The following is a 26210-nucleotide window of genomic DNA, read 5'->3' as shown; positions in this document are numbered from 1 at the left end:
TTGACAAAAGACGCCGTAATTAATGATTTGTCACATCAGATGGCACACTTATGTATGGTATCTGTTTTTTAGGGTTTATTTATGCACTTAGTTTGTGACTTTCACCAAATACTGGTTTCTGTGGCCACGGCTGTATAAAGTCGTGTGTGTTTGTGTGTGTGTGTGCCATGAAAAGCAGTCATGCCGATGGTGCTTATAGGATCACATTGTGCTTCTCGGGGTGATGCGGTGCATTCTGCGTGGTTGTTTGACTACAAAGGTCGTTACTCCGTGGGTTGCAACAGCACAAAAAATAGTAATTACACCAACCTCAGCCCTGGGGGAGGAGAAGAGGTCCATCTTTTGTGACTTCACTTGTTTCCTAGAAGACACAGATGGATAGAGACAAGCCATATAAGGGAACACTGTCTGCATACAAGTAATTCCTCGAAGAGACCTCAAAGTTTAACGCTCTGATGAATCCGCAAGAGATATTTCAGCAGTCATATTTCAGAGATATTTCCTGTAACATCAAGAAACTGGGAAGCTGTTTCCCTTTTCGAAAGCTCAGTCTGCTCTCTCTGGTCAGCTCCACAAGGCCTGAATGATAAAGCACAGTAAGCTTTAGAGTAAGCTTAAATGTAATTGACAAGACAGAGAAAAGTCTGCTGCAGTTATGATAACTGTTTTTCTATCTAACGTGATTAATTTGAACCCATAACGATTTTAAAGAAAATGAGAAATAATTAAATTTGACTCTTTGTCTTACTGGAGCGACTACATGTTTAAAACACTCACTCTGGGAAACAATGTGTCAATAAATGCTGGAAAACACTCATTTTCAGGGCCATAAACCCTTTCACATTATTTAAGCACACAGGTGTATTGATTCCACATAAAAGGTTAATATGTGGTCAACAGACACTATTATTAATAATAATAATAATAATGTATTAATATTAGACATTATTAAACAAATATACATTTTAACTCACGCAGCCCTTAAACTTTTCATTCAGCACTTTCAAAATTTCAATTTGTCCAACACTTGTTGGACAAATTGGTTTCCTTGATTAAATTTGCCATGCTATCATGCTAAACTAAGAATGGTAAGGATATTAAAATTGTCACTATGAGCGTGGTGGGTATGGTCACATTTAGGTCAAAGCACTGTTATGCTGCACTGCTTCACAGAGTTACAATGCACAAGCACAAAGAAAGTCTTTTGTATTAAACATGTCTGAAAATAAAATACCTGAAACACCTAGCATTTTTTTATTTTGGATGTAGTGGCAGAGATTCATTGAAATATTCAAACAAACAGAAATGCCTTATAAAAATTCTAATGAGTCCAATAGTCAATATTTGGTTTGACCGCTTTTATTCGTCAACAGATCCTGAACTCTGTCTCTTTCTTGTCATTTCAGGAATAGTTCTCCAGGCTTCTGTACGGGTATGCTTTTACTGCACTGTTAGTATGTTTGGGATCATTACAATGTATAAAAATGAGGGAGTTGTCAGTAATATGCTTTCCAGGTCGTACTGCATGCTGGATCAAAATCTGATGGTATTTTTCTGCATTCAGTATTGCATCAATTTTGACAAGATTTCCATCACCACCGAGTGACATGCAGCCCAAACCATGACTGAGCCTCCACCGTGTTTCACAGATGGCTGTAAATAACTACTGTGCCTCTCTCCTGACCTCTTATGTACACATTAATGATGATTTAAACCAATAACGTGACATTGGATCCATCACTCCATAAGGCCTGTGATTTTCAGTGCAGTTTTTGAGGCCTGCCACTTCTTCTTTCTACTTCCTCAATATTGTTAAGGACACACTGCACACTAAAGCTCATAACTCTTTGAGAGTGCAAAAGTACAATTTCTATGTCGGACAAACTGTATTACCCGTGACATTTCTTATAGATTAAACTAAAGAAATGGGAACGAATTTTGGGCTCCTAATAGCAAAGCGCTGAAGTTTTCTGTTATTTGTAGACACAACACTGATTCATCCTTTGAGTTAGGCTTCTTTTTTACACTTGAATGATTCATAGGCTACTGTTTTGTCAAGTGGCTAAAGAACCAAAAGCAAAAATCAAACATTATTTTAAAAATGGTCATGTACAAGGACTTGACTGGAAGTAAAAAGAAAGAAGTCCAAAAAAAACCCAACAACTTTGAAACCCTACTGGTTAAAAACCCTTTTCAAAATTACAAGAAAATGTCAATCTTTGGAAGCAAAATCAAAATAAACGAGAAAGCTTGCTTGAGACTGTTGCACAGTACCGTCCTTTCAGAAAGGTACTGTATTTACTGCAGAATACTGAAGCAACATAGGTACTGGCAGTGAAAGACCATGTGAAAATCAAATATGTAGCAATTCTTCAGGAAGGAATTAACAGTTTCTTCAAATGTTCCAACAGACAAATCAACCAAAAGGCCATACAAACCGAGACAGGCGATCTAAGAGCAGAAGAAGCAATGAAAGTCTGCTTTTGCATAAGGTTCCTGTTGAGAGACTCTGCTTTTACCACATCTTCTGTTGATGTAATCCAGCCACAGGGAAAGGGACCAATCAAAAGTCTAAATGGCCATTATAAATGAGGAAGTAGAACATGAAAAGGATAAAAAGCCTTTATAGATAGAGATATCCTCCTAGGTCTGGCGTCCACATATGTGGACATCACATTTTGGGTTGTCTAGACCAAAATACTAAATTTTGCTCTACAAGGGCCTGATATCCACTTACGAGGACATTATCCTGCCACTGTTCTATCAAAATTTAAAGCAACTGTCCTCTTATGTGGATCTCTTTTTTCTCCGAAACAAAAATCAAGTAAAAAAAAACAAACAATCGAGTCATTCTTTGTTTTTACATTCATCAGGTCCCAATCAGTCTAAATAGCAAAGAAAAACTGAAAATGCATGCCATGAAAGAGTTCAGGTCTCAGGAGGTTAATGCCAAATTAAGGTGCCCTTGCCTCAGCTGAGACGTCATCAGGTCAGGACACCCTTCTTTGATTTGACATCAAATATTTACGTTTTTTTTGAGCGACAGCACCTGTCCTCTGATTAACAATATCAATACACTGCTGTTTCTTACACTCAAACTCATCCATAACAAACTGACCCCTACTTTTTAAGGACTCCTTGAGTCTTTGAATAATAAAAAACAATACTGTATTTTACAAATCTTCAGAAAATCAATACAGATTTATTGAGCAGATCAAGTTTTTACTACGTCTACATGATCAGTCATATCAGCCTGTCTCTCAGCTACTGATGCTGTCATTTCTCACATGTGTACAGTAGTTTTAAGAATCAAATACTATAAATATATCTACACTATAAAAGCAAACGCACATTGTGTGCGATAAAAGACTCACGTTGCGTTGGGGGAAATAGTTCAGGCAGGGAGCTGAAGTTGTTCTTGCAATAAATGACTGAAGTTCGAAGCACACGAGTGAATCACTCATCAGCTGTTTGGCTACCAGCTGACTCCTAGGTATCCAATTATATTCATGCAAAGCTGCATGGTGGCCATCACAAGTGAACTCTCTAAGCTTATTGCTCAACTGATTTACTTCATACCTGCAGTTTTTTGCAGAAGCGCTCGCCATCATCCTGACCTTAGCCATGTTATTTATGACAAAATAATTTGCAGTTATGAGAAGAAATTCATTTTAAAAGCAGACTGCTTGCAGCTGGGAGCCAAGCCTTTTAATTCCACATCTAAATGGACAGCCATTACATAAAGTATTAAGTTAATTCATCCTCTGGAAGGCTTTTTTCTTCATATTTCCTGATAAGAACATAGTAAAGCCATAAATACAAAGGATTTTGAATGCTCTCTTAGTCATGACCTGAAAAAAAGGTCCATTATGCATTAAGATGACGCAGACCTTCCCTATATGACCAACCCAAGACTAAGCCTCGTGTGGAAGCTTGAAGAGTTTCCATGTGATTTATGACAACCAAGACAACTGGGTGTTGAATGCAGCAGCATTTCAGTTTTTCTCCGTATGCTCAGTGAGATCTAAGCTGTTATTCAACCCTCAGTGAATTCATTTTGAATTTGTGTGTGGGCTAAATGCCTATTAATGTATTGTTATGGAAGAAGTAAAAGCTTATATAAGCAAAACACATGTTGTGATCATATGTGGTCAACTGACCCTGAATTCATAGATGCGCAAAATGTTTATACCTTTAAATTAAAAGTGGAGCGCTTAAGCCAAGTTTCAGGTGAAGAGGAGCATCACATGTTTTTAGCACTGATTCACTGCCAGCATTGGTATCTCCTTGTGTACATCACCAAAAGCCAAACTGCAAGACTTAAATTGAAATACAAAGTTTCATCTCTCTCTGCTTTCATTTCTGTGCAATTAAATTTGCAGTCTATATGACCTTCAGTATTGACTGAGTACTCAAAGTTAACAGCAGCTATCGAATTAAAAAAGTTTTGTGATGAACATTCATGAAAATGTTTTCCCTTTCATCCTCCACGAGGAGTTACATAAGTCAAGTCTAAGGACCATGAGACATTCAAAGATTGCAGGAGTTACTCATAAAGTAGAACACAAGTTTATGAGATTAGCTGTATCATAAAATGAACCTAGATTTGCCTCAACCTGTGCACCTCATCTGGGGGAATTGACACTGAAGTGCTAATAGCTTCAAGCAAGAAAAACCAGTTTAAATATTTATGGAAATCTGCACCCCTGGGTTTACGCTTTTGGGGGAAATGTATTCTCTTCTCTCTCCATCTTCAGAGAGGTAAATGATGTTGCTGGAGCTTCATCTTGCCTGCTCATATAATTCATACAAGACCTGCATCCAGTCTGCTGTAATTATTTTAATTTCAAAGCACAGTTATTTGAGATGAGGAATCATGTTCCTTAAGAGAACAAATTGCACTAGATTGATCTTAATTATATTCATCTAAAAAGATTTTTTTTCAAAGCTAAATGAGGCATTTTTCTTTTCGAAGAGTCAAAATGCTTCTGAAATTTCACAGATTAAAGCCACATTTTAACCTTCCAGTTTTTTCAGAGGTATTTATGCCTTGAAAGCAAGCCCTTCAAAGCCAGCAATTACCCTCCTTTGTCATTATTTGCAGATGCATCAACTTTAAACCTGATTCACTCTGGCTACACCTTTTGCACAGTTAAATACTTTGTACTTAGAGAAATGTTCAAAAGTCTCAGGCTGCCCCACGTTTCTTTATATTTTGACAGGAGAACACTTGAGTGAGACTGCAAGGCCTAAACGTTCTTCTTTGGTCAATCAAGTCCATGTACCGGACCATTTATCTGAAAGTCAAATCAAGCAATGACCCATCTTGATCACCCAGTTGATCAGTTGCTGTTCCCCAAAGCCTCATCAGAAATGGTCTCAGTGGACGAGAGGCCGTCAAGAATTCATTTCTAAGAAAGGGAAATGGGAAGGAAAGACCAAAGTATTCCAAATTACACAAGAAGTGGATTGAAAATCGATGGTCAACAAGTCTTATGGAGTCATGAATCCAGATTTGAAAATTGTTGTTCAAATTGCTGTGAATATAAATGTAAAAGGTCCAGACAGGGGTACAACAGTGAGTGTCAAACAGCCATCTCTAAAACAGGATGACGGCTCTCTCATGGTTTGGGGCGGCATTTCACGGAGTAGTGTTGGGGATCCTATCAAAACTAATAGATTTATGAATGCAGAAAAGCTTGATCCACCATGCAATACCATCGGGAAAGCATTTGATTGGCAGCAGCTTCATTTCTTAGCGTTATCCCAAACACAATGCCTGTGCAGTAAAAGCATACCTGGAAAACTCACACTGGAACACCATCAGTCATAGGCTGGCCTCCCCAGAGCCAGGACCTCAACATTACTGAAGCAGTGTGGGATCAGAAACATGAAAAAAAGCACACAGAAACACAAAAGAAAGAAAAAAAAAAAGGCAGCCAAAATCCAAAGGAGAGCTTTGAATGTTCTTTAAGAAGCCCGAAGAACTATTCCTGAAGATTGCTTAAAGAAATGACAAGAAAGGTTGCCTAAGAGAGCTCAGGCTGTGTTGAAGAATAAAGTTGGTCGAACAAAGTACTGACTTTGTGTGTTTAAGTCGCTGAACTTCTTTCCCATTTACCTAGCAAAATACTAGTAAAAATGTTTGTAACTGGTGTCTCCTTTGATATAAAACTAATTTCTTTATAGTGACGTCTGACTTGGTGTTAAAGGAGTCAATCTGTGTTTTGGCTTGTTACCATGGGGAACTGTGGGACTTACACTTTGCGGGTATTCGGGCGGAGACGCCTCAGGGCTCGCGGCTGATGCTCAGAGTCCTGTTCCGTCTGGTAGAAAAACATCCTGAGAGCCTCGTCTAGCAACACCCATGTTGGCAAACCCAGCAACCTCTTGATATAAGAGAGAGAGAGAGAGATGGAATGAGGGAAGAGTGAAGTAAAAAAAAATGGATGAACGATAAGGACATGCAAGAAAGATGGAGATGAGGACTGGTGTAAAAAGAGGGAAATCAGGGTGGATGAATTGAGACGTCAACAGAGACAAAAGGGGTGTAAAGAGAGTGGGAGTTTGATGGAAGAGGAGAAGGAGATGCAGGGTGGTGGGAGAGAAGGAGTGGAGATGAAGCGAGAAGTGTAAGGCGAGTGAAGGCGAGAGAGTGTGGCAAAGAGGGAGCGACGTAGGTTGCGGGAAAAAAGAGAGTAGAGCAGAAAAGAGAAGTGAGTGAGTAGGAGAAAGAGAACCTGATCGTGTTTTTAGCGATGGTGCAACACTGAAACATGTCAAAAGTCCCACAACTACAGTCAGTCAGACGTGATGTGGGCACAGGGCAGAGCAAAGAGAAGAGAGCAGCAACGCCTACATGTTGAGCTCGATCTGCAAACTACTGCTGAAATATCCGAGTCAGTGCTTATCCACCTACAGCATCGTTCAGCCCACTGCGTTGTAGGCTACCGCACTGCACGCTGCAGAAGATGGCAAACATGCCAACAATTCTTTCCTCTGTTGGAAATTTTTAAAAAGAGATGGCACCGTGCATAAAAATGAAATGTGATTACCTTCATGTACGTGTTGAGTTCAGGGATTCTGCTCTCTGCAATCTCCTTTTTGTTTCCGAGGTAGATTTTTCCTAAAGAAAACACATTTAAAAAGTGACTGCACACGTGAGATTACACTCGAGAACAGGGGCCATAAAAATGCATTCACATAGAGGACATGCATACGTATGTTTACAATACAGCTGTTTTTTGTAAACAAAACAAGCATGTAAGCATGCTCCGATACCGTTGATGCTCTAGTACACTTAAACACCAAGAGCCTGTAAATGTCAATTATTAATTTTAACTTGATGATTGTGTTCAGTTTTTAACACCAAAAACCAGGGAAATGCATGCAGGTACTATATAAAACCCAGTTAAGTATAATCTAGGTAATTTATATTTACTAGCATATATTGTTGTGCCTTTCTGCTTATGTCCTTAGCAGTGAGTGCAAACACTCAAAAAACACAAAAAAGGATTGGGATTCAAAATAAGTCATTTTTATAAACATATACGGTGTATAAATGCTGATTGTGTGACAATGTTTGTGCAAAGTTTCATTCAGATAGGCCAACCGACTGACAAGGTGATAAGGTACATATATGAAGATTATGTGGTAACATTAGCTCCTTACTTGCTCGAACTCACAAAGACTGAAAGTGTTTAGATGAACGTGTGTCGCAAGTATAAGTTTTAAGTTCAGGGGTTTTTTTATGTTACACAACTTGGTTTAGCATGTTAGCAATGGTAAATTTTTTCAATCACAAACACAACTTCAAGTTAAGTTAAGCTAATGTATTTGGGAGAAAATGTCCTTAAGTTTCATGGCAATTCATGCAGCCAGAGGAGGTTTGGAAATCTGCAGTTATTGTGTCAGCAGAGCGTCGGTGACTTTTACACACCATAGGCCAGATTTACAAAACAGAGCAAAGTAGTACCAAATAGCGCTCAACAATGTGGTTAGTTCTACAAAAGATGCGCTGTTTCTTAAACACAGGAACAGTCATTTCATTTCATTATCAGGCATGCTTTTTTGGCTTTAAATACCATTGCAATTAGCAGCAAACTGCGCGTTGCGGATGTTAGTAAATCCTTTTGTGTATATGATTTAAATATTTTCCTAATTACATTCCGCACTTTAAGAAAGGAATGCCCAGAAATACATATGTAACAGGGTCAGTTGCACTTTGTTCCCACCTATTACATATAATCTTGTCACTCTGTAAAAACCGGCAGCACTTGTCTGATGCTAAACACAGTTTTAAAGTAGCGTGTTAGCAAATTGCTAGTAAAACTCGCTCTGTAACTTTAGGTGACCTGCCGCTTCATTGCCGAGTTGCTGTGATTCCCAAACTCATTCATTTAGCAATAACACTACGTACAGCTGGGCAAATGTTCATGCAGGCAGACTGCATCGCTAGGCGCTTGATTTTATACTTCTTTTATCTGTGGGACTGAAAACACCTTAATTCAACGATTACGGGTGTAGCCCAACTCATATGTCAATGTGTTAGACAGCTAACACATTTATCCTGTCCTAAACAAGGCAAATGCTCCTTACTTCAAAAGATTGTGAAAATAGCATATTACTCTTCCTAATATCACATTACGTCCAGTCAAAAAAAATTATGAGGCACAGCACAGACTCCTAACAGTCTAAATCGGGCCCCACCAATTCATCCAAGGCCATCTAACCCTGCTGTTAAATCAAATTTAGCACAGTCTTAATGACCCTCAGCCCTCTCTCTTCACTCAATTTCCCTTGTCTCATTCACTGTGGAGCACGATAACTCACTCAATCACTCGCAGACACAAGTTCATTCATTTACTCACTCACTGATGAATCAGTCACCCATCCACTCACCTAAATGCTCCTTTGACCTTGAATTTATAGCTCCACGTATGACTCAGAAATCAACATTTAAGATAGAAAAGCATAACATAGCACCAAGTTCACAAGTAAGAAACAAAGAAACGCACACACATGATACTGAAAGATTATTTACGTCTCATTAATGAGAATAGCTTTATTTGAAAAGACAGACCTCTATCCTTTTCAGCTGTCTTTTTTTTCCATCCTCGCCTGTCTCTCTTCACTCTCTCCCCTGTCTTTCTTATTCCCTTCCCATCCTGATGAGATCTGGCACTGCAATTAAACCCATCAGATCTAATATTATCCAACAGACTCCTCAGTGGCAGATGTTAAATCAGAGTTTGTAGAAAAGTAGAACTTTCCCGATATAGCAGCTGGCATTGCGAGATATGGCCGTACATGTTACAACAAATTGTAAAATAGTAAAATTTTTACTATAGAGTGTTTTTAGTAAAAGCCTTCTTGCTTTTTAATAAGAAATCAAACATATGACTTAAGCAGCTGTAATTTGGTAGGTTGATCATAGTGATTTATAATTATTTATAATGACCTTGACATTAGCTGAGGGAACAGGAAAGCATTCTGAATACTACTCTGCCCAAAAAGGTTAAGAAAGAAAGAACAAGAAAGAAACCCTTTAAGCAGGACACACAGGAGAATTAAGAAATCAGAGAGTAAGAGCCTGGTTTTAATGGATTGCATAGGATTTGGCTCTAGTTATAAGACAGCACCTCTAAAATACACAAGATCAGTAAAAGTTTCCACTGGTTCTTAATGTGTAGCTAATGAAGGCTTTTTCCCCCTAATATTTAAAAGCCAGTAAAGTTACACTTTAAAAATATTTTTAAATAATAATTTAAATAATAATAATTTTACAAACCAGCTAAAATACTGCAGTAGACACAGCTTATACCCCTTTTAAAGATGGCTTGTGTTGGAGGAAAAAATATTTTTTTTCCTCACATCATGAGGGGTCAAGCTCAGTAAACTTTTAAGTGGTTTATTTAGATTTGACCGTAGGCTTTTTTATGTTCCAGTAAATACTGAAAGTGTAGTTATGGCTCCTTCAGCCCTCTTTTTTTATCCTGTTAAATAATTGTCTGGGGCATTTGAGTGGTGAATCTGGCCTATAAAGGATATGATGCAGTTTCAGTGATACTTCAGTAGTTTATGGGGACATTTTAGAAATATTAATGGCATCCCGATCAACATGACATATGCTTTCAGTTTTGTAGTAATCAGCAAAGCTAGCAAAATAACACAAAAATAGCTAAAATGATAATGATGGAAAACACTGCACCCGCTGAACATGAGCATTTTAGCATTGCAACTATGAGTATGTTAGCATGCTAGCATGGCAACATTAGCGCTTTGTACATAGCTAAACACAGAATCAAAGAAGAGCTGAAGTGACAGTAGGGGTGTCCAAATTCATAGGTAAACAGCTGTGAAATTTTACGGTCTAGCCTTCAGATTTGCGTCACCGATGTCTTGGTGGAGTTCAATAAACTCGGCCGTCTGCTCCTTGCTATCTAAAATATAACAGGACACAGACGTAAATTCTTGACCATCTCACACTTCTGTTTAATCAGTTTTCTGTTTGATGTTTATTCAGCTGAATGAAAACCAAGGAGGAACCCACCCGAGGGAAGTTTTATTTTATCTAATCTAATCTAATACCTTTAATCTCTGCCAGACTGATTTATTCACAAACAAATAAAACACTGAAAAACAGCCAAACAATAACATTTTCAGGTTATCTAAGTGACTTACATATCACGTTTAACCTGAGTAGCGAACGTCCGCAGTGATCTGACAATGATTTGCCGGGAGTTTCCCGGCTAGCTATCGAGCTGGTTGGTAACAGACGTCTCCGAAAACGTCGGAGCACTTTTGCAAATATGTGATATCTTGATAAACTCAGCAGATATTTTAAGTTTACACATTTTTATGTTAAAAGTGTATTTTGGGACCCAGAAAGAGTAATAAGAGTAATATTAAAACTTAGTAGCGGCCGCCATTGTTGAAAACCGGAATTGGCTGGGCTGTGCTATGAATTCTGGGATATGGTGGGCCACGAAGGATACACCTGACCCATCCTTCAAATTTGGGGAAAGGGAGGACGCATTTGTCGGCTGCATTCGGAGGAGTCTACAAATTTGGACAGCCTTCGTTGCATCGCTGTGACGTAATCAGCCTACAAATGCGGCCTCGGGAGGATGCAGCCCATGAATTTGGACACCCCCACTATGTCTCAACCTGAGGCAAATGGCCACCAAAGTGTATTTGATCAACTTTTTCCCCTGACTTTAATTTACTGTAGTGTCCCACTTCAATACCAACAACATCCCACCACCATGTACGGTATTAATTTTGGGTTGTTTTTTTGTGCCATTAACCAGCTGTCCAGTACCCATCTCAACTTGTGTTTCCTTACATGCAGACTTTTTAGTTTTTGTGCAGGTCCTCAATGGCTCACTTTTATAGGCTAGTTTAAATGCATTTTTACTTTAGTTTTGTATTTTAAATTGAATCAAAGGAAAACTGCAACTATAATGTGACTAGTAGTTCTAATGATGAGACAGAGCCATTTTGCCAAGTAAATATAATGTTTAATAATGACAATGACAAGTTAATAACCAAGCTAAAGCCTGTGAATCCACAGAAATAAATCTGTAATCTATTTGTAATCTACACACAAAACAATCACCTCTGTCTGTCCTCATCCTTCTTAAATCAATGCTCCGAGCCGCCCATTCAAAGCCCTCAGGCTTTTATTGGTGCACATGTTGGTTTCCAGCCACTGATAATCAATACAGACACTGACGCCGCCTCCCAGACAGACAGACTTATGGGGAAACAATGAGCTGAATAAAGCCAAAGCCACAGAGCAGATGAGGACAGACACAGCCACACAGCAGCACAAACAGTGACTGAGGCCTGAATATACTTTGGCTTTCACATTACAATATTTTATCTCAAGTCTCTGTGCTTATGATTATTTTACCTTACATCCATCATCAAGGTGAATAGCAGTGCAGAGTGTGATTGCTTTGGCATGTTTGTCTGTCTCTTAGCATGACTACAGAAAAACTACTGAGCCAGTTTTTCAATGAAATTTGTTAGGTGGGATTGGAAAGAAGAACCTATTAATTCTAATTTTGGTGTAGATCCTGATAAAGGGTTGGATTCTGGATATTTCTTTATGATACAGTCACACCAGATTGAACAAGATGGGCTCCCAGCTCTTAAAGATCTCAGAGACAATTTGAAATTACATCTGCAGGGCTGCAGTCCCCATGTCAGCTAGTCTTTTGATTGGTCGGTATGCTTTCATCTGATCAAATTCTCCCTAAAGCACAACATGTATAACCTTTTTGGACTAATCCATTAATATTGGCAATTTTGGAAGACCACTTGTTCAAAATGGGTGTTTTAACGTTACCAAAGAATCACCAGATCTCCTGTAACGGGCCTTGATGCATGCTCAATCATCTAGGTAAGTAAATCACAAAAGTGGGAGAAACGTTTCGTCGCTCATCCAAGTGACTTCTTCAATCACGAAGGATGAGTGACGAAACGTGACGAAACATGACGAAACGTTTCTCTCAATGAACATTGGGCTGTGAGATCAAGGAACTGATCTCATAGCCCAATGTTCATTCAGTGGGCTAGTTCCAGTCATTGGTTGGGGAAACCTGCAGTCAGCTGATACGGAGGAAGTCACTTGGATCAGTGACGAAACACTCCTCCCACTGAAAACGCTACATCCAGATAAACAGATCAACCTTTTGGGACTACTGTAACGAGGTTAGCTAGGTCTAACTAAATGTTTTTGTTGACTAAATGTTAACTTGGAGCTGGCAGCAGTGTAACTGACACTATGCTAAAGAACCATCTGTGTTGCTGCATTTTGGACCAAAGAGTCAAATGTAAACTTGGCAGCTAACAGATATCATCCAAAAATGGCAGGCTTACTTGGTGTTAGAATGATCAAACAGTGCTTGTGATAAAGGCTTGAGGCCCTGGATTCCAGCCACAGCTACAGCCGGCTCCAGCACCTGCCAGCAGCAGCAGCTACATGAGTTGGAGGCGATGGGTGTCCTCTCATGTAAAGAAAAAAATTACACCACAGTGGGAACTCTGAAGCCTGTTAGCTTACTGCTCAATAATTCTTGTGTTCGGACCACTAGATGATGTATTTACGGAATTATATAAATATGGGCAGGTGAACGCTAGAGTAGGAACTTAATTAACCAATCTTTTACATTATTTTTTAACAAATGACTATCAGACTGTTGGGTTTTAGTAGAGATCTGCGTGCCCTGCTAGTATAACCCTGTCTTTTCATCAATGCTGTCAAAATTGATCAAATTAAAACCTTCATTAACTACTGTATATTAAAAACTAGGTGGGTTAGAAACGGGATTCACATACCTCCGTCTTCTCTGCCTGTCACTGAGCTCTAAAAAGCACTTCAGTAGTTGACTCATTATCACACTTACCAACTTTTCCTAATTTAAAGTTTTTGTTTCATTGTGGCCAGTACAGGCATTTCATCCAGAGCTTAATCTTCTTCGACAGCAGCTCATTTGCAGTGGAAAGTGACTTTTCTTCCAGATTGTTAACTGTCTAGATGCACTCTGTTGGTTGAACTTCTTTCTTATTTCTACTTATATGATTAAGCCTCCCTTCAAAAGGAAAGTTCTGTTCACAGACACTTAAGTGCCCAGCAAGAAGCGACTCAATATAAAACTCTAGGCATAAGGTATGGATGTTTCAAAATACTTTTACAGTTGTAGTCTTTATAAGGTCTGTTTAAGATGGTAGTTTTCATTTTGACAGCATTTAAGAAGTAAAGTAACAGTGATAATACTCCAGTTAAGTGAAGCCATGATAGGAGTTTTCAAGAACTTCAGTGATAACATAAGAAATGCACCATCTTTGCCATCATAGCAAAGAGCCCATTAACCTTGAGTACAAACTAGCATGTATAGTTTAAGCACAAGCTAGCAGAATGTTTGGCTGTACTTTTAATTTCAGTAATGGTAGGGATGCAACGCTTGTTTAAAATGGCTGTTTTAAAGTCACCAAATCATGATGAAATCAGTCAAGTCAGTATATTCCATCAGTAAGAAAAACCTCGGTATCAACCTGCAGCTAACTAGCATGCTAAAGTGAGTCGATGTCCTGCTCTGCTGAGTTTAGATTTGTTCCCGGCACGATTTACACAGATAATCCAGGGACAAAAGTGGTCACGATGGAGCAATTGTATCCCCCAGCTGGTGCTTCAGCATACAAGTCACTGATTACTACAAAAAGGGTGCTTGGGTTTCTCTGCTCCGTCGGCTGCTACATACCTGAAGCCCCTGGAAATGGATGAATGAATAAATAACCCTCTTCCTACTGCCTCTCAAAATCTTCCCCTTCAATTTTGCTCTTCTTTCCCTTCTCTCTTCAAGTTAGTCTCTGTATTTTGCCCGTGGCATTCATCTGCCCTTCTTTCCATATGCTCTTTCCTGACTAATCTGAATGTCAATTGTTGTGGATTAAAGGTATTACTGTCCTCTGATGTGTGGTTTGGTTTAAACTGACCTTGTAGGGGCACTATGATACCTGCTGGGCTGTAATGCTGGATTTTTGACATTTAGCCATATAACATGACAGTAAATGCTTCAAGTATGTCTAAAGATGCGAGCGCGAATAAAAGAAAAAGCACAATAAGGTTCACTGGGTTTGGTAGAATATAAACTTCATTCTAAACCCATTTTACTTCAGCTGAACAAAAGTAGATCTCAATCTTCTTTCTGCGGATGTCTCGGTGGAGAAAGAGGATTGTAAATGCAGCATTTGGAGCACTCATGCTTCACATTATTATGCAGCAATGGGTGCCTAAAGTGTGCTATAACTAAGCTCTTGTGGCTTAAATAGAATCGGATTTGAATAGAAGTGAGCTCCCACCAAACCTAATCAAATCTTTAAGGGACGCAACAGTTTTTATTCTTTATAATATCAATATTAATTCACTAAAGGCATCCAATTATGTCTCAATCTCCCCCTGAATACATGAGAAAAACAAAATCAAAACAACAAAATGTAAGCACAGCAACAAACACAGCAGCCGTATGCATTTAGTAAAGAGTATTCAGAGGGGTTTCAGTTCTTCCGGAGACAGAGAGGAAATTCAGTCAGGTGACTCTGTGAACCTGCTCTCCTATGCATGGAGGAGAATAAGCATGCAAGCATGTAAGGTTATGGAGCGACAATACAGGAAGGATCCAGTAGGAGTTCCCTTTGTGTAACTTTGACACAGCTAAACTGAAACTAACCATTACAGTAGATACCATTTTCCCACACTCAGTACAATATTTCACACTAGACCAAACTATTGTTTGACTTTTAGGGAACATATTCAAATTCAGTCTGTTTGTCTTGAGTTAGGTGAACCCACCAGCTCTTATGTGGGCCATTTCTGCCATGGTGGGAATCACAGCACATACCATGCAATTCAGAAAAGCAATTTAGCAAGACTGAAAATCAGAAGCTGTGACTGTTGACATAGTCCGAGTACGAGGCATGCCTGAAAAGATTTAGATAAGCTTCAGAGGGCATAACAACCAATCTGCCAGCAGCCGGACACTAACAAGCGCATATTTGAGCGACATGAAATCTTGCACCGTGCATGCCACTGACGATCAACAGTGCACACCCACACACACACCTGGAAGAGGAGGCAAGATGCAGGTGTTTGGGCCCAGTTTGGCCAGGTTTTCTGGAGAGTACCTGGCCTCGAGGATCTGGTGGAGGTTGAAAAATTCCCGGTACCTCCTGTAGATTAGGTACTTACTCTCTCCTTTAGTCTTCACCTCAATCACGAACCTCTGAGAGAGAAACGGAGGCATGAATGAAAGAGAAAAAGAAACAGCTGAGCCTGGTATTCTGAGCCAGTCTCAGTGAAAAACATCTCAGCCCTTTAGTTTTTTTAATGCTTACAAAGTAGTCGATGAAGCCTTTAATCTCCTCGATATCAGCAATGGTGGCGCTGATTGGGATGTTGAGAGGGAGCTGATCAAAGTCACTAAAGCAACAAGACCAGATCATTTAAGACAAAAATGACACAAAGAAAAACTTACACACACACACACACACACAAGCAAACAATTAAAAACATAATCTACAATTAAAAAGGTTTTGTTTTTAACATGATGACAGCTGTGCTGTATGAGTAAAACAACCATAAAACATGCTGATCTTGATTTAGTTTGGTCTTTTTAGATCAAATTAGATATGTTAAAATTATTCACCAGCAATCAGAAATGAACTTCGCAGCCAGTCTGTGCGCAAAACATCGGCTCACCGACTCTAACCTGTCACCTGTAGACAGACTCACCTTTGGTCGCGTAACTGCTGCGGCAGAGACATGATGATGAACGCAGAAGAAACTTTAAAGCTGCTAGTGAACAAAGCACTTTTCACACACACCACAGGCTGACTGACTTTCAAACTGACAAGCGCAATACTGCGGAGAAAAGCAACAGGAAGCGAAAGTTCCTTAAAAAAAGATCAGCAGACGGGTGCGCGCGTTTGGCCACAGATGTGTGGGGAAGTCTCACTGCACACACACAGACACACACACGCACAGGCGTCATCAGCTGACAATCCACCAGCAACAGGTAGTGCGGGCGGGCATGTGGTAAAAGCGTAAATTTCACTGGAAACAAAAACGCATAAGGGTAAAAACTCAAACACTCAAGCAGAAAATAACCGTATGCGGACTTAGATGTGATTTAGTGAGCGTTTAGATATCTGTGGTGTACAGCCTTTCGTACTGGATTTTTCGGTCCTTCAAAGCCATCGTAAATGTGCTCCATCTGTTTGATCGCACTGTGCCTGTGTTTACACACTTTACAAGCAAGTACTCCATGAACCCAGCATGTGCGACACACTTCACGCTTCTTTGCACTGGCAGGGCATCGCGCACGTTGCGAGAGCTGATCTCGGTTTCTTTTTTACTTTCTTTCTTTTTCAATATAAGTTGTAAATTGCAAGCAGAATTATTAATCAGCAGGTTTCGAATTTCTATAGTTTCTGAATGTGCGCCAGGGGCGATTCTAGGATCCAATCCTTGGAAACAGTATATAGTGCAATATACTGTTTGCAAATGTTTTTTGCTTCATGGCTCAAACCTCAAGAAAACGGTTTTTCTTTCAAAAGGATAAGGTGGAGGTTAAGGACAACGACTAAAATAACAAAGGACATCAGATCCTTGGCTGGCAGCTGGCAATGCATCGGCACTCCCAAATTATGTTTTTGACGCTATGTAATGTGTGTGTGTGTGTGTGTGTGTGTGTGTGTGTGTGTGTGTGTGTGTGTGTGTGTGTGTGTGTGTGTGTTTGTGTGTGTGTGTGTGTGCACTGTAACATCCTGGAGACAGTTGAAGCTTTCTTGATGTTGTGACGTTACAATGCGCAGAAAATCATACTAAAATGCAATATGATTGCTACTAGCTGAACGAATTTTGTGTCCTTGAGCACCCCTCAAAAGACTCTCACCAGTAACATGCACTGAATAATATACATTATACATATGTTATGTATATATATTTTCAGCTATAAATAAGTTTCATTTTGTGTGTGTGTTTGAGTTTTAAGGTGCCGCTCCCCTTCTGTAAACCAGTTTCGGTGGCAGATTTTAAAATAGAACTGTGTGGTTTACAAGAAGCACTGGGACTCCCCAAGCATTTCTCAGGATTTTGTCCCTTTCATGGTTTATTTTTGAAACACTTCCTCAGAGTATATGTACAACCAGCCACATCCACCACCAGGAAGTTAAAATAACAATAAATAACTTGAACTGATTAGCAAGATTCCTGTGACCAAGTAAGAGGCCTCATCAGTAGTGATAGCCTTGTTGGACACACTGCACCGCATCTGTGCAAACTAAATAGGTCCGATTTCCACTGCCATCCTGTATGTCTATAGTTAACTGCAAATGCTGACCACTGAATACAATTTTCAGTTGTGTTTAACCATGAAACATCGAGTAAACATATTTTTGACCTTCAATTTATTGATAATATAATGGATAAAGGATTTGTTTACAAATATTCCTGTAGTTCAACACTCTTTAAATCAGTGTTGAAAAAGAAATAAACAGCACACATCTCTATATAACCTAAGCTGAATAAGACATCTGAAAACTTGTGAATGTACTCTGATACTCAGTGAACATGCCATAAGTTTACCTGCCCTGTCAGGTCTGCTCCACCAGACCTTTGCATCTGCTATATCTCAGTTTAAGCCCAGAGTCACAGTTAAGTACAAGTGATCAATAATCATTGAACTGCCAGCATGTTTAACTGTAACCACACGTATTATTTTCTCTGTTATTTAAAATAAAAAAAACAGGAAGTTTTGAGGCAAAGGCCAAACATGGGTTAACATTTAATACCCGAGGTACACAGAAGGCAGATTACAGGGTACACAGATGGTCTCCGAGCAGGACCCCTCTCACTTTTGTCATTTAGCTCAGAATAATATACCTGCAGTACAACTGCCACTGGTGTCAGTGTGTATTAGATGGCATTTTTATGCTTGATGGTTCTGTAGAACAATCTGTAAACCCAGCACTGGCATATTATAACTCCATAAAGCTGTCATAATGTGGTAATTAGCTATTTTCAAATGGAACAGACTCAATAAAGCTGAATATCCATTCTCATTTTACCTCGGAGAGAAATATCTGGCTCTTTAGCTACTAAAAGAACTACATCATAATGGCGTCTCACAGATACGCAGAAGATATCTTTAGATGTGCGATGATCTCACTTCCAACTTGTCATCATTATTATTATACAAATGCAAGTAAAGGACTCCTTAGTTCCACATTTAAATACACTGAGTAGCCTTAAGCATCACTTTTTTAAGATAAAGTGTTGAAAGAAAGCACAATCTTTTCTTAAACCTAGCCAGTGAATCCAAAGTTTAAAAAGCAAGTGAAAATAAAACTACGTAATGACTGAAAACGTGAAATAAAAACCTGAGAAATCTCCATCCATCCAACCATTTATTCATTTTCTTCTGCCGCTTCAGTTCAGGGTGCCGGAAAGGAGAGCTGGCTGCTGTCAGAGGACGAGAGGTGGGATAAACCCCGAGCAGGTCGTCAGTCTATCAACGAGCTAACACAGAGAGACGGGCAACCATTCATGCTCACATGCACACCTCATTTATACTCCAACAGGTTAACCAGGGATGTTGGACTGTAGGAGAAAGCTGAAGTAGCATGTCTCTGTGTTTCATCAATTACTGTTGTAACCATTGCATTATGGCGTCAAAACAAAAGGAGAAAAACCAAAACAACGAGCTGAAAAATGCCAAATTCCTCCAACTTTTCTCAGAGCAGCACCTTTCAAATAACAGTGTCATTTATCCGGCCTTTCATACTGTGTAAAACCCTGATACAGGGAACTTTGATTTTTGAGAGACACCGTTTAAATTTAGCTGACATAAATTAGACAGAAAAAAAAGAAAAATTAAAAAATCTTTAAGTGACGTGAATGACTGGTCATTTTTGCTGACCGCATTTTGCCATCAGATAATAAATTAGGATGTCAAACAGAGATTTTTACATGTACAGTAAAGTGTTTTAACTGAGAACAAATACCTACCAGAAAGAGCTATTTACAGTAATAACGACTGCATGTGTACACTGTGCATATGTACACAGTGCATGTGTACAAAGCCTCTTACAAAGGCTCTTGTTGTCTTTTGACTGAGAAGCATAATGGTGAGATCAGAACAGTCATTGTTCTTTAAGGTGTGTTCAGGACACAAGCTTTCTCCACCACCTATTTAGTCAGTTTTTCTCTCACATATTATCTCATGCACACACACTTTATTCAGCGTTCACCTGTCGGGTGTCTCTCGTTACTGACATTCATAAGTCAATAAAGGCAGCAGCTAGTGACGCTGACATTCCAATGAAGGGACATAATTGTGCAATAAAATGTTTTGAACAGTTCAAACATTAAATATGGGGTTATTAAAGCTTCAAACACTAGATGTCAGTGCAGTTGTTAATGTGTGGGAGTTGGATAGAAACAAAAAACGAACTGATTTACCGTCCAGTCTAAAATGGTTTTCTAAGTGCTCAAGATGCCACGAAAGTTATTGACTAACTGATGACTTTCACATACTCGTTACTCGGAAGGATTTTTTTACAGTTATATCCAAGCTCAGCACTTGTTTATAGCTGGACAGCTGCACACAAAGAAACAACATCTGCCTTAAGCCAGCACAGTGAATCACAAGACCTAAATCAGCAGATTAGTGGCAAATCTACATGCTCAGATTGACAAAAGAGATTGGAGCAGTTGCATGCTTTAGTAAATCAAACAGTGTGTGCTGAGGGTGTTTGCACTGAGGCAGTGTTTTCACAGAGACTAAAGTGTTTGCATTAATGGTTGACAGCAGTCATGTGATTCAGTTACACTTAGATTATTAGTGTGCAAACAGCAAAATACTCAACTACAAGAAAGAACGATCGGGAGAGTGAGAGAAAATGGAAAAAAATTATGATTTGTGCAAGAAATCGAGTGTAATACAGTGACCTTGTGCGCATGAGAGAAAAAGATAGAAACACAGTGGTGCACAGATGGATGTGTGTGTGCATGTGTGTGTGTGTGTGAGTGCATCACATATTGACTCCATATCTATTTTCACGCAGCCCGAGATGGATCCTTTGAAACACTGCTCGTATAACACACCACCACCAGCCATGAATTGCAGAAGCATTTTTCAAGGGTGTATTTATCTTCAAGGTCAGGCCAGCTGCTGGAGTCTGTTCTGCGCATTTGAGTGTACGTGTGTCCGGGTGAATTTGCTGTTGGGAATGCTTATACATGTCAGTGGAGGAGTGTCCCTATGTGTGTGTGCGCTTGTAAAAGAGGGTACTGTAACAGTGTTTGTATATAGTTTATTGCATGCTGGCCTTGGAATATATCTTTGAAACACAAGCACGCTGTAAAAAAGTGTTGATGACATCTAATAAGCCATTAAGTTGACAGGTACCAGTGCACACGTATACACACAGAGAAACAGAAGAAGGGGGGCTGACAGAAAGTCTCAGCACCCAGATTGTGTTTGACATGTCGACAGCTGGTTGCCGTGGTAACATCATTAGGAAAGCAGAAAGAGGAAGAGGTGAAGCTGGGCAGTAACCTAAATGCTGAGTCTTTGTTTTGTGTGATGAAAACTCTGAGCCGAAATCTAAAATCTACCTCTGGAATGCCACACAAGCACGATGGTGGCACGCTATAAACCTCAGATGGTTGTGTTGGGAAAATACCAGTGCACCAGCAATTTCTCAAATACTCAGACAACAACCACACCAAGTTTCAAATCACTCAAATCACCTTTCTTCCCCATTCTGATGCTAGGTGTACATTCTAAATATTGGATATCGACACCACCACCAACAACACTGAAACCATCTTCCTAATAATCTGCAGATCTCCACCACGTTGTCAGAACAGACCTGTCGGTGCATGAACACAAGACCTCTGGTGGCACCAGTATGTAGACCAGTACAGCCTCAGTGGAGCAGGCTTGTGTATTCTGGCAAACGCTGCAGTTGCTCATATTGTATGTGGGGAGTTCAGAGGTCAAAACGACATCATAGGCTCATGTTTGTTTTGTGTTTTTGAGGCAGCTCTGAGCAGGTTCTGCGACATTGCAGGAGTCATTGTCTGCTCGAGGAGGCTGCTGCTGTTGGTGAGTGCCGGTGCCACAGGGAGTGCAAATGGTCTGCAGAAGCTGGAAAAGAAGGCGACTGGACTTCTCTAAGTTTCATGAAGATGTTTTACCTCTCATCCAAGAGGCTTCTTCAGATGTAAAACCTAAAGGTGGAGAGTCCCAGGTATTTAAACCCTAGAGGGGGTTGTCCCTAACCGCCTAGTTCCTTAAATTAACATGACCTGGATGACCGAGAACCGACACAGACACAGGCTCTGCAGCGATGTTAGGTGGGTGGTGTGAACGCAATGTCTGCATGAATGCCAGGATCAAAGTCTTCTCAGTGGTGCGCTGCATGATAACAGGATGATCAATGTTTTTCACTTCAGATCTAATTTAATGGCCACTTGTTAACACTTGTTTTGAATAACGTAAAATGACAGCATATTTGTAATTACTGTACTCAACTAATGTCAGATTAGTAAGACACACAGTTTTCAGCAACAGTAAGTATTAAAAAAAGGAGATGTGAGGATTAGGTTTAGCTCTTTTTTAGAGTTCCAGTGTTGTAATTATAGACACAAAGCTAGTCACCCACCGTCCCTAAACATAGCACGTAATAAGCAACGAGCATGACTAACTGGAATCTTTCAGATAATGGAAAAATTTGGTTTCTCATTATTTAACAGGTTGGCTGAGTAACAGGCTAACCTCCCAAGAACTTGGTGCATTCCTTTAAAAACTCACCATCTCCCACACACTCCCACACATGCCGGCCCTAATATTAGAACTAAATATACCACAAAAACCGGTGCCTGTGGTGCACAATTGGAAAACTGCGGGCCTTCCTTCTCCCACTCTACTGTGCATTTTGGCCTGAGCTGAACTGACAAGGTTTCGAGCATCGCTGCAGTCAAGCGCAAACAAGTGGACACGAAGATCTGCAAACCTCACAGGTCAAAATTGAGTCAGTTTCCATGTCAAGTTTTATATATTTGAGACGGAGTCTAAGAAATCTGCTTGAGCTTGAAGCAGTTTACATCACATTAAAAGCAGTTTCTTATAATCAATGTTATCGACCTGATGGACACTCAGCGGGTGAAGCAGATAAGCTGTGATACCGTTATCTATAACCCAGGAGTTGCTATTCACTGGCTGGGCCCACATCCTCATTTTACGTTTGACAGCATTTTAGTAAGTAAAGGTGAACGCTTGGACATGAAATGAGCTGCGGTTTGGGGAAGGCCTCGAAGGCGACTGGCGACGGCTCCCGGGCCTGGCAGATCCCCATGCACTAAATAGAAGTGAAGACGTTAAAGAACAGAAAAGGGGAGGGAGGGTGGAGAACTGGGGGAACCTATAAAGATGGGAACTGGAAAGAGCGTGTTTGGAGGCGTGGTTCCAATACTTAATCTCCAATTAAACACAAAACAGTGATATGATGCCCCATGCCGACACGGAGGAACACTAACATTAACTAAACATTAGAGTTTTGCTCCTCTCAAGAAAATGTATTACAGTGCAGTACTAACCAACTCGATTGTTCAGTAAGTTCATTGGTTAGTCACTTATTTTGCCTGCAATATTCTTGTGAAAGCAGTGTAGCAGTTCACTAAAACTACCGGTGCTGCTTAATGAGAGTGATGAGAGAGAAGAAACAGATTCAATGGTGCTCTGTTCTGCTGAGAGGAACTGCAGAGTCGGGTATTCGTTATCTGTTACTTCTTGTGATTCTTACATGGATGAAATTATCTGATCCATTAATACGGAGTTACTCGTCACAGCAGCTTTAATTTTGTTGGGGTTTCATTTGTGAATCCAGGGAGTAAATGAACAGATATCACCCCCAAACGCATCTGTTCTTCTAGCAGTTGTGTTAAAAGACATGCTTCCACACTCTGCAAGTGAGTAAGATGCTATTTCTTCTTGAGCGAACGAGGCCTTTGAGTCCCGACTGTACAAGTGAAACGTCCGATATTCTCCAGCTCCACCCCTGATCAGTAAGCACACCGGGTTCCCCTGTGTTTATTTTTAGGGCCAATATCTGCTAATCTTTGGTTAAGTAGACAAGGGATGCCCCACTGATATCAATACCACTCATACACACTTATTCACATAGACAGCTGTGGCTTGTAGCGACCCCTGCCACGATGTCATATGCCACCTGCTGCTGAATAGCAAGTTGGTGATTAAAAACAAATTTAATTCCTCTTACTCCCTCTGTCTGTCTGTCACTATCTTTCTCACATTCTCTCTATTTTCAGTTTGATGTGTGTCTACATCATTTATCTATTTCTAAATCTACTTTCTTGTATAGCAGTCACCCTGTTTTTTTTCCCATTGCCTATTTTCACTTCAGTGTTAAGCTGTCTTGGCCAATTAAACAGTTTATTAACACGAGTGTCTCTTCAGCCTACACTGTATTTATGTAACTCTCTCTGGCAGTAATCACACTCCATTATAACCCAATTTGTGCCTTCAAACTCTTGGTCTTCATTTATTGCACTTTCATTTCATTTGGGGATAATCTAAAATCCCAAACACAATAAAGAAGTCATCAGTTAGCGTACATATAACACATAATTACACATAAATAAATAAAATAAATAGCATTTTATTTATATAGCACCTTTCTAGACAGAGTCACAAAGTGCTGTACATAAGATAAAAAGCCACAAAAAGGTAAACCAGACAATATAAAACAGGCAAAAATTAACCAGAAGCAGTTTAAAAAGGTGAGGTTTTAGTTGTTTTTGAAACAACTACTGAGTCCACAGTCTTACGGTTTGGGGGAAAGAGTTCCACAGTCTCGGGGCCACAGTGGCAAAAGCTCTATCACCAGTTCTCATCTTAGTCTGTTTTATAATAAGTAAGCCCTGATCAGATGACCTCAGGGACCTACTAGGGACATAGGGCTGTAGCATATCAGAGATGTAGGCTGGTCCATGCAAAGCTCTATTAGTCAAGACCAGGATCTTAAAATGGACTCTGAATTCAACAGGAAGCTAGTGTAGCCCAGATAGCAACGGTGTCACATGTGAATACTTAGAGGATTTTGTCAAAAGCCTAGCTGCAGCGTTTTGCACAACCTGCAGACGATCCAGAGAACCTTTTGCTTAGACACATAACCAGTGAGTTACAATAGTCCAAGCATGAGGAAATAAATGCACGTATAGCAATCTCCAGTTCAGAGCGAGACATGGACATCACAAATGAAAAATATGGTGCATATCTGGGATCATTGGCCTGTTGAAACACCCAATTGTGTCCACGTTTCAACCGTCTAACTGCCGATTTGAGGTGAAGTTGAAACATTTGGAGATACTTCTCCTTCTTCATTACTCCATCCACTTTATGCAATGTACCAGTACTGGCAGCAAAACAGTCCTAGAGCATGATGCTAATACCAGCATGCTTGACAGCTAGTACAATGTTATTAGTTTTGAAAGCTTCAGCTTTACTCCTCCAAACATATCTTTTGTCATCATGACAGAATAGTTCAGTCTCTCTTTCAACCTTTCTCTAGAAGGCATTTGACTTGTCCGTGTGGTCAACCTCAAATTTCAGTTGAGCGTGAAACTATCAATTTTGGAGCCGGGGCTTTTTTCTTGGTGGGCAACCTTTCAGTCTATGCTGATGTGAAACTTACTTTAATGTCAACAGTAATGCTGGTGTGGCAGCAGTTTCTAGTGCATGACAGGCCTGAGCCTTAGTGGTTAAAGAGTTGTTCCTGAATCTGAATCAACTTGTACTTAAAGTACAATTGTTTGAACTGATGAACTGATGATCCAGGAATCTGGATTTGTAAAGAAACGGTTCCAAGAGACTTCGCCAACATGTGAAAATCTACAGTTCTTCTTCTTGGATCTTAGATCCTTGGACTTTCCCATTGTTCTGTGTACTGGTCAATCCAATGAATGCTCTCAAACAAATCATTTTTATGCTGACAAAGAGAAAGTACCAGTTGTATTCAGTCGTCATCACTAATGAGAAGTTACTAAGCCTTTGTCTTGCCCAGTTTAAAGACATTGTAGAATCTTTTGACCCTGTGTATTACAGAAAACCCAAAATAAATTCAAACTTGTGCACCTAGTTCATGTGTTTTTAAGTCATTACAGAGTCAACATTCATGCCCATACTGTATGTAAATTTCTGACCACAACTGTAAATAAAACTGAATTGAACTGATTGGGAAAGTGGGTCCATAAAGAGACTACCTACTGAGGAAAGTCCGCCAATTCAAATTAGGTATGGATGTGAAATAAAAAGCCGTATCATCAGCAAAAATAAAAAAAGCATATTTTTGCAGACCCCTGTAGGCCATTCAAAGAGAGCAGTAGAAGTAGTTGGACTCATGTACAGTGGTCACTCGCTATAACTTGGCTCAACTTTCGCAGCTTGTCTGTTTCACTGATTTTTTTTGCGCAATTTTGCATGGTTTTTTGTTTGTTTGTTTGGGGTTTTGTTGTCTTTTACAGCGCATTGTGTTCTGCGTCCTGACTGGCTGTAGACCATTGTCAATCGATCTCGTGCCGTGTCTCCTGTACAGTACAGAATTCGTTCAGCTTT

The 26210-nt window shown here is 39.8% G+C and overlaps 2 protein-coding genes across 2 annotated transcripts in view; one reads left to right on the top strand and one right to left on the bottom strand.

Annotated features, from left to right (window-relative positions):
* ncf4 (neutrophil cytosolic factor 4) overlaps positions 1-16712 on the bottom strand; it is a 36752-nt gene extending 20040 nt beyond the window's left edge. The window contains exons 1-6 of the mRNA XM_084932003.1: positions 16301-16712; positions 15904-15988; positions 15632-15791; positions 7056-7126; positions 6262-6389; positions 310-361 (exon numbers count right to left, since the gene is read on the bottom strand). Coding sequence (XP_084788129.1) covers positions 310-361; positions 6262-6389; positions 7056-7126; positions 15632-15791; positions 15904-15988; positions 16301-16332 — 528 coding nt within the window. The 5' untranslated portion in view covers positions 16333-16712. The remainder of the gene's footprint in view (positions 1-309; positions 362-6261; positions 6390-7055; positions 7127-15631; positions 15792-15903; positions 15989-16300) is intronic.
* The window catches only part of LOC146385993 (parvalbumin-7-like), a 49253-nt gene that overhangs the window by 9831 nt on the left and 13212 nt on the right, over positions 1-26210 (top strand). The window lies entirely within an intron of this gene.

This window comes from Perissodus microlepis, chromosome 6 (assembly GCF_051167445.1).
Source record: "Perissodus microlepis isolate ML-2025 ecotype Zambia chromosome 6, ASM5116744v1, whole genome shotgun sequence".
Classification (NCBI taxonomy): Eukaryota; Metazoa; Chordata; class Actinopteri; order Cichliformes; family Cichlidae; genus Perissodus; species Perissodus microlepis.
Note: the sequence above shows the minus strand (reverse complement) of the source record. Positions and strands in the feature narration are given on the sequence as shown.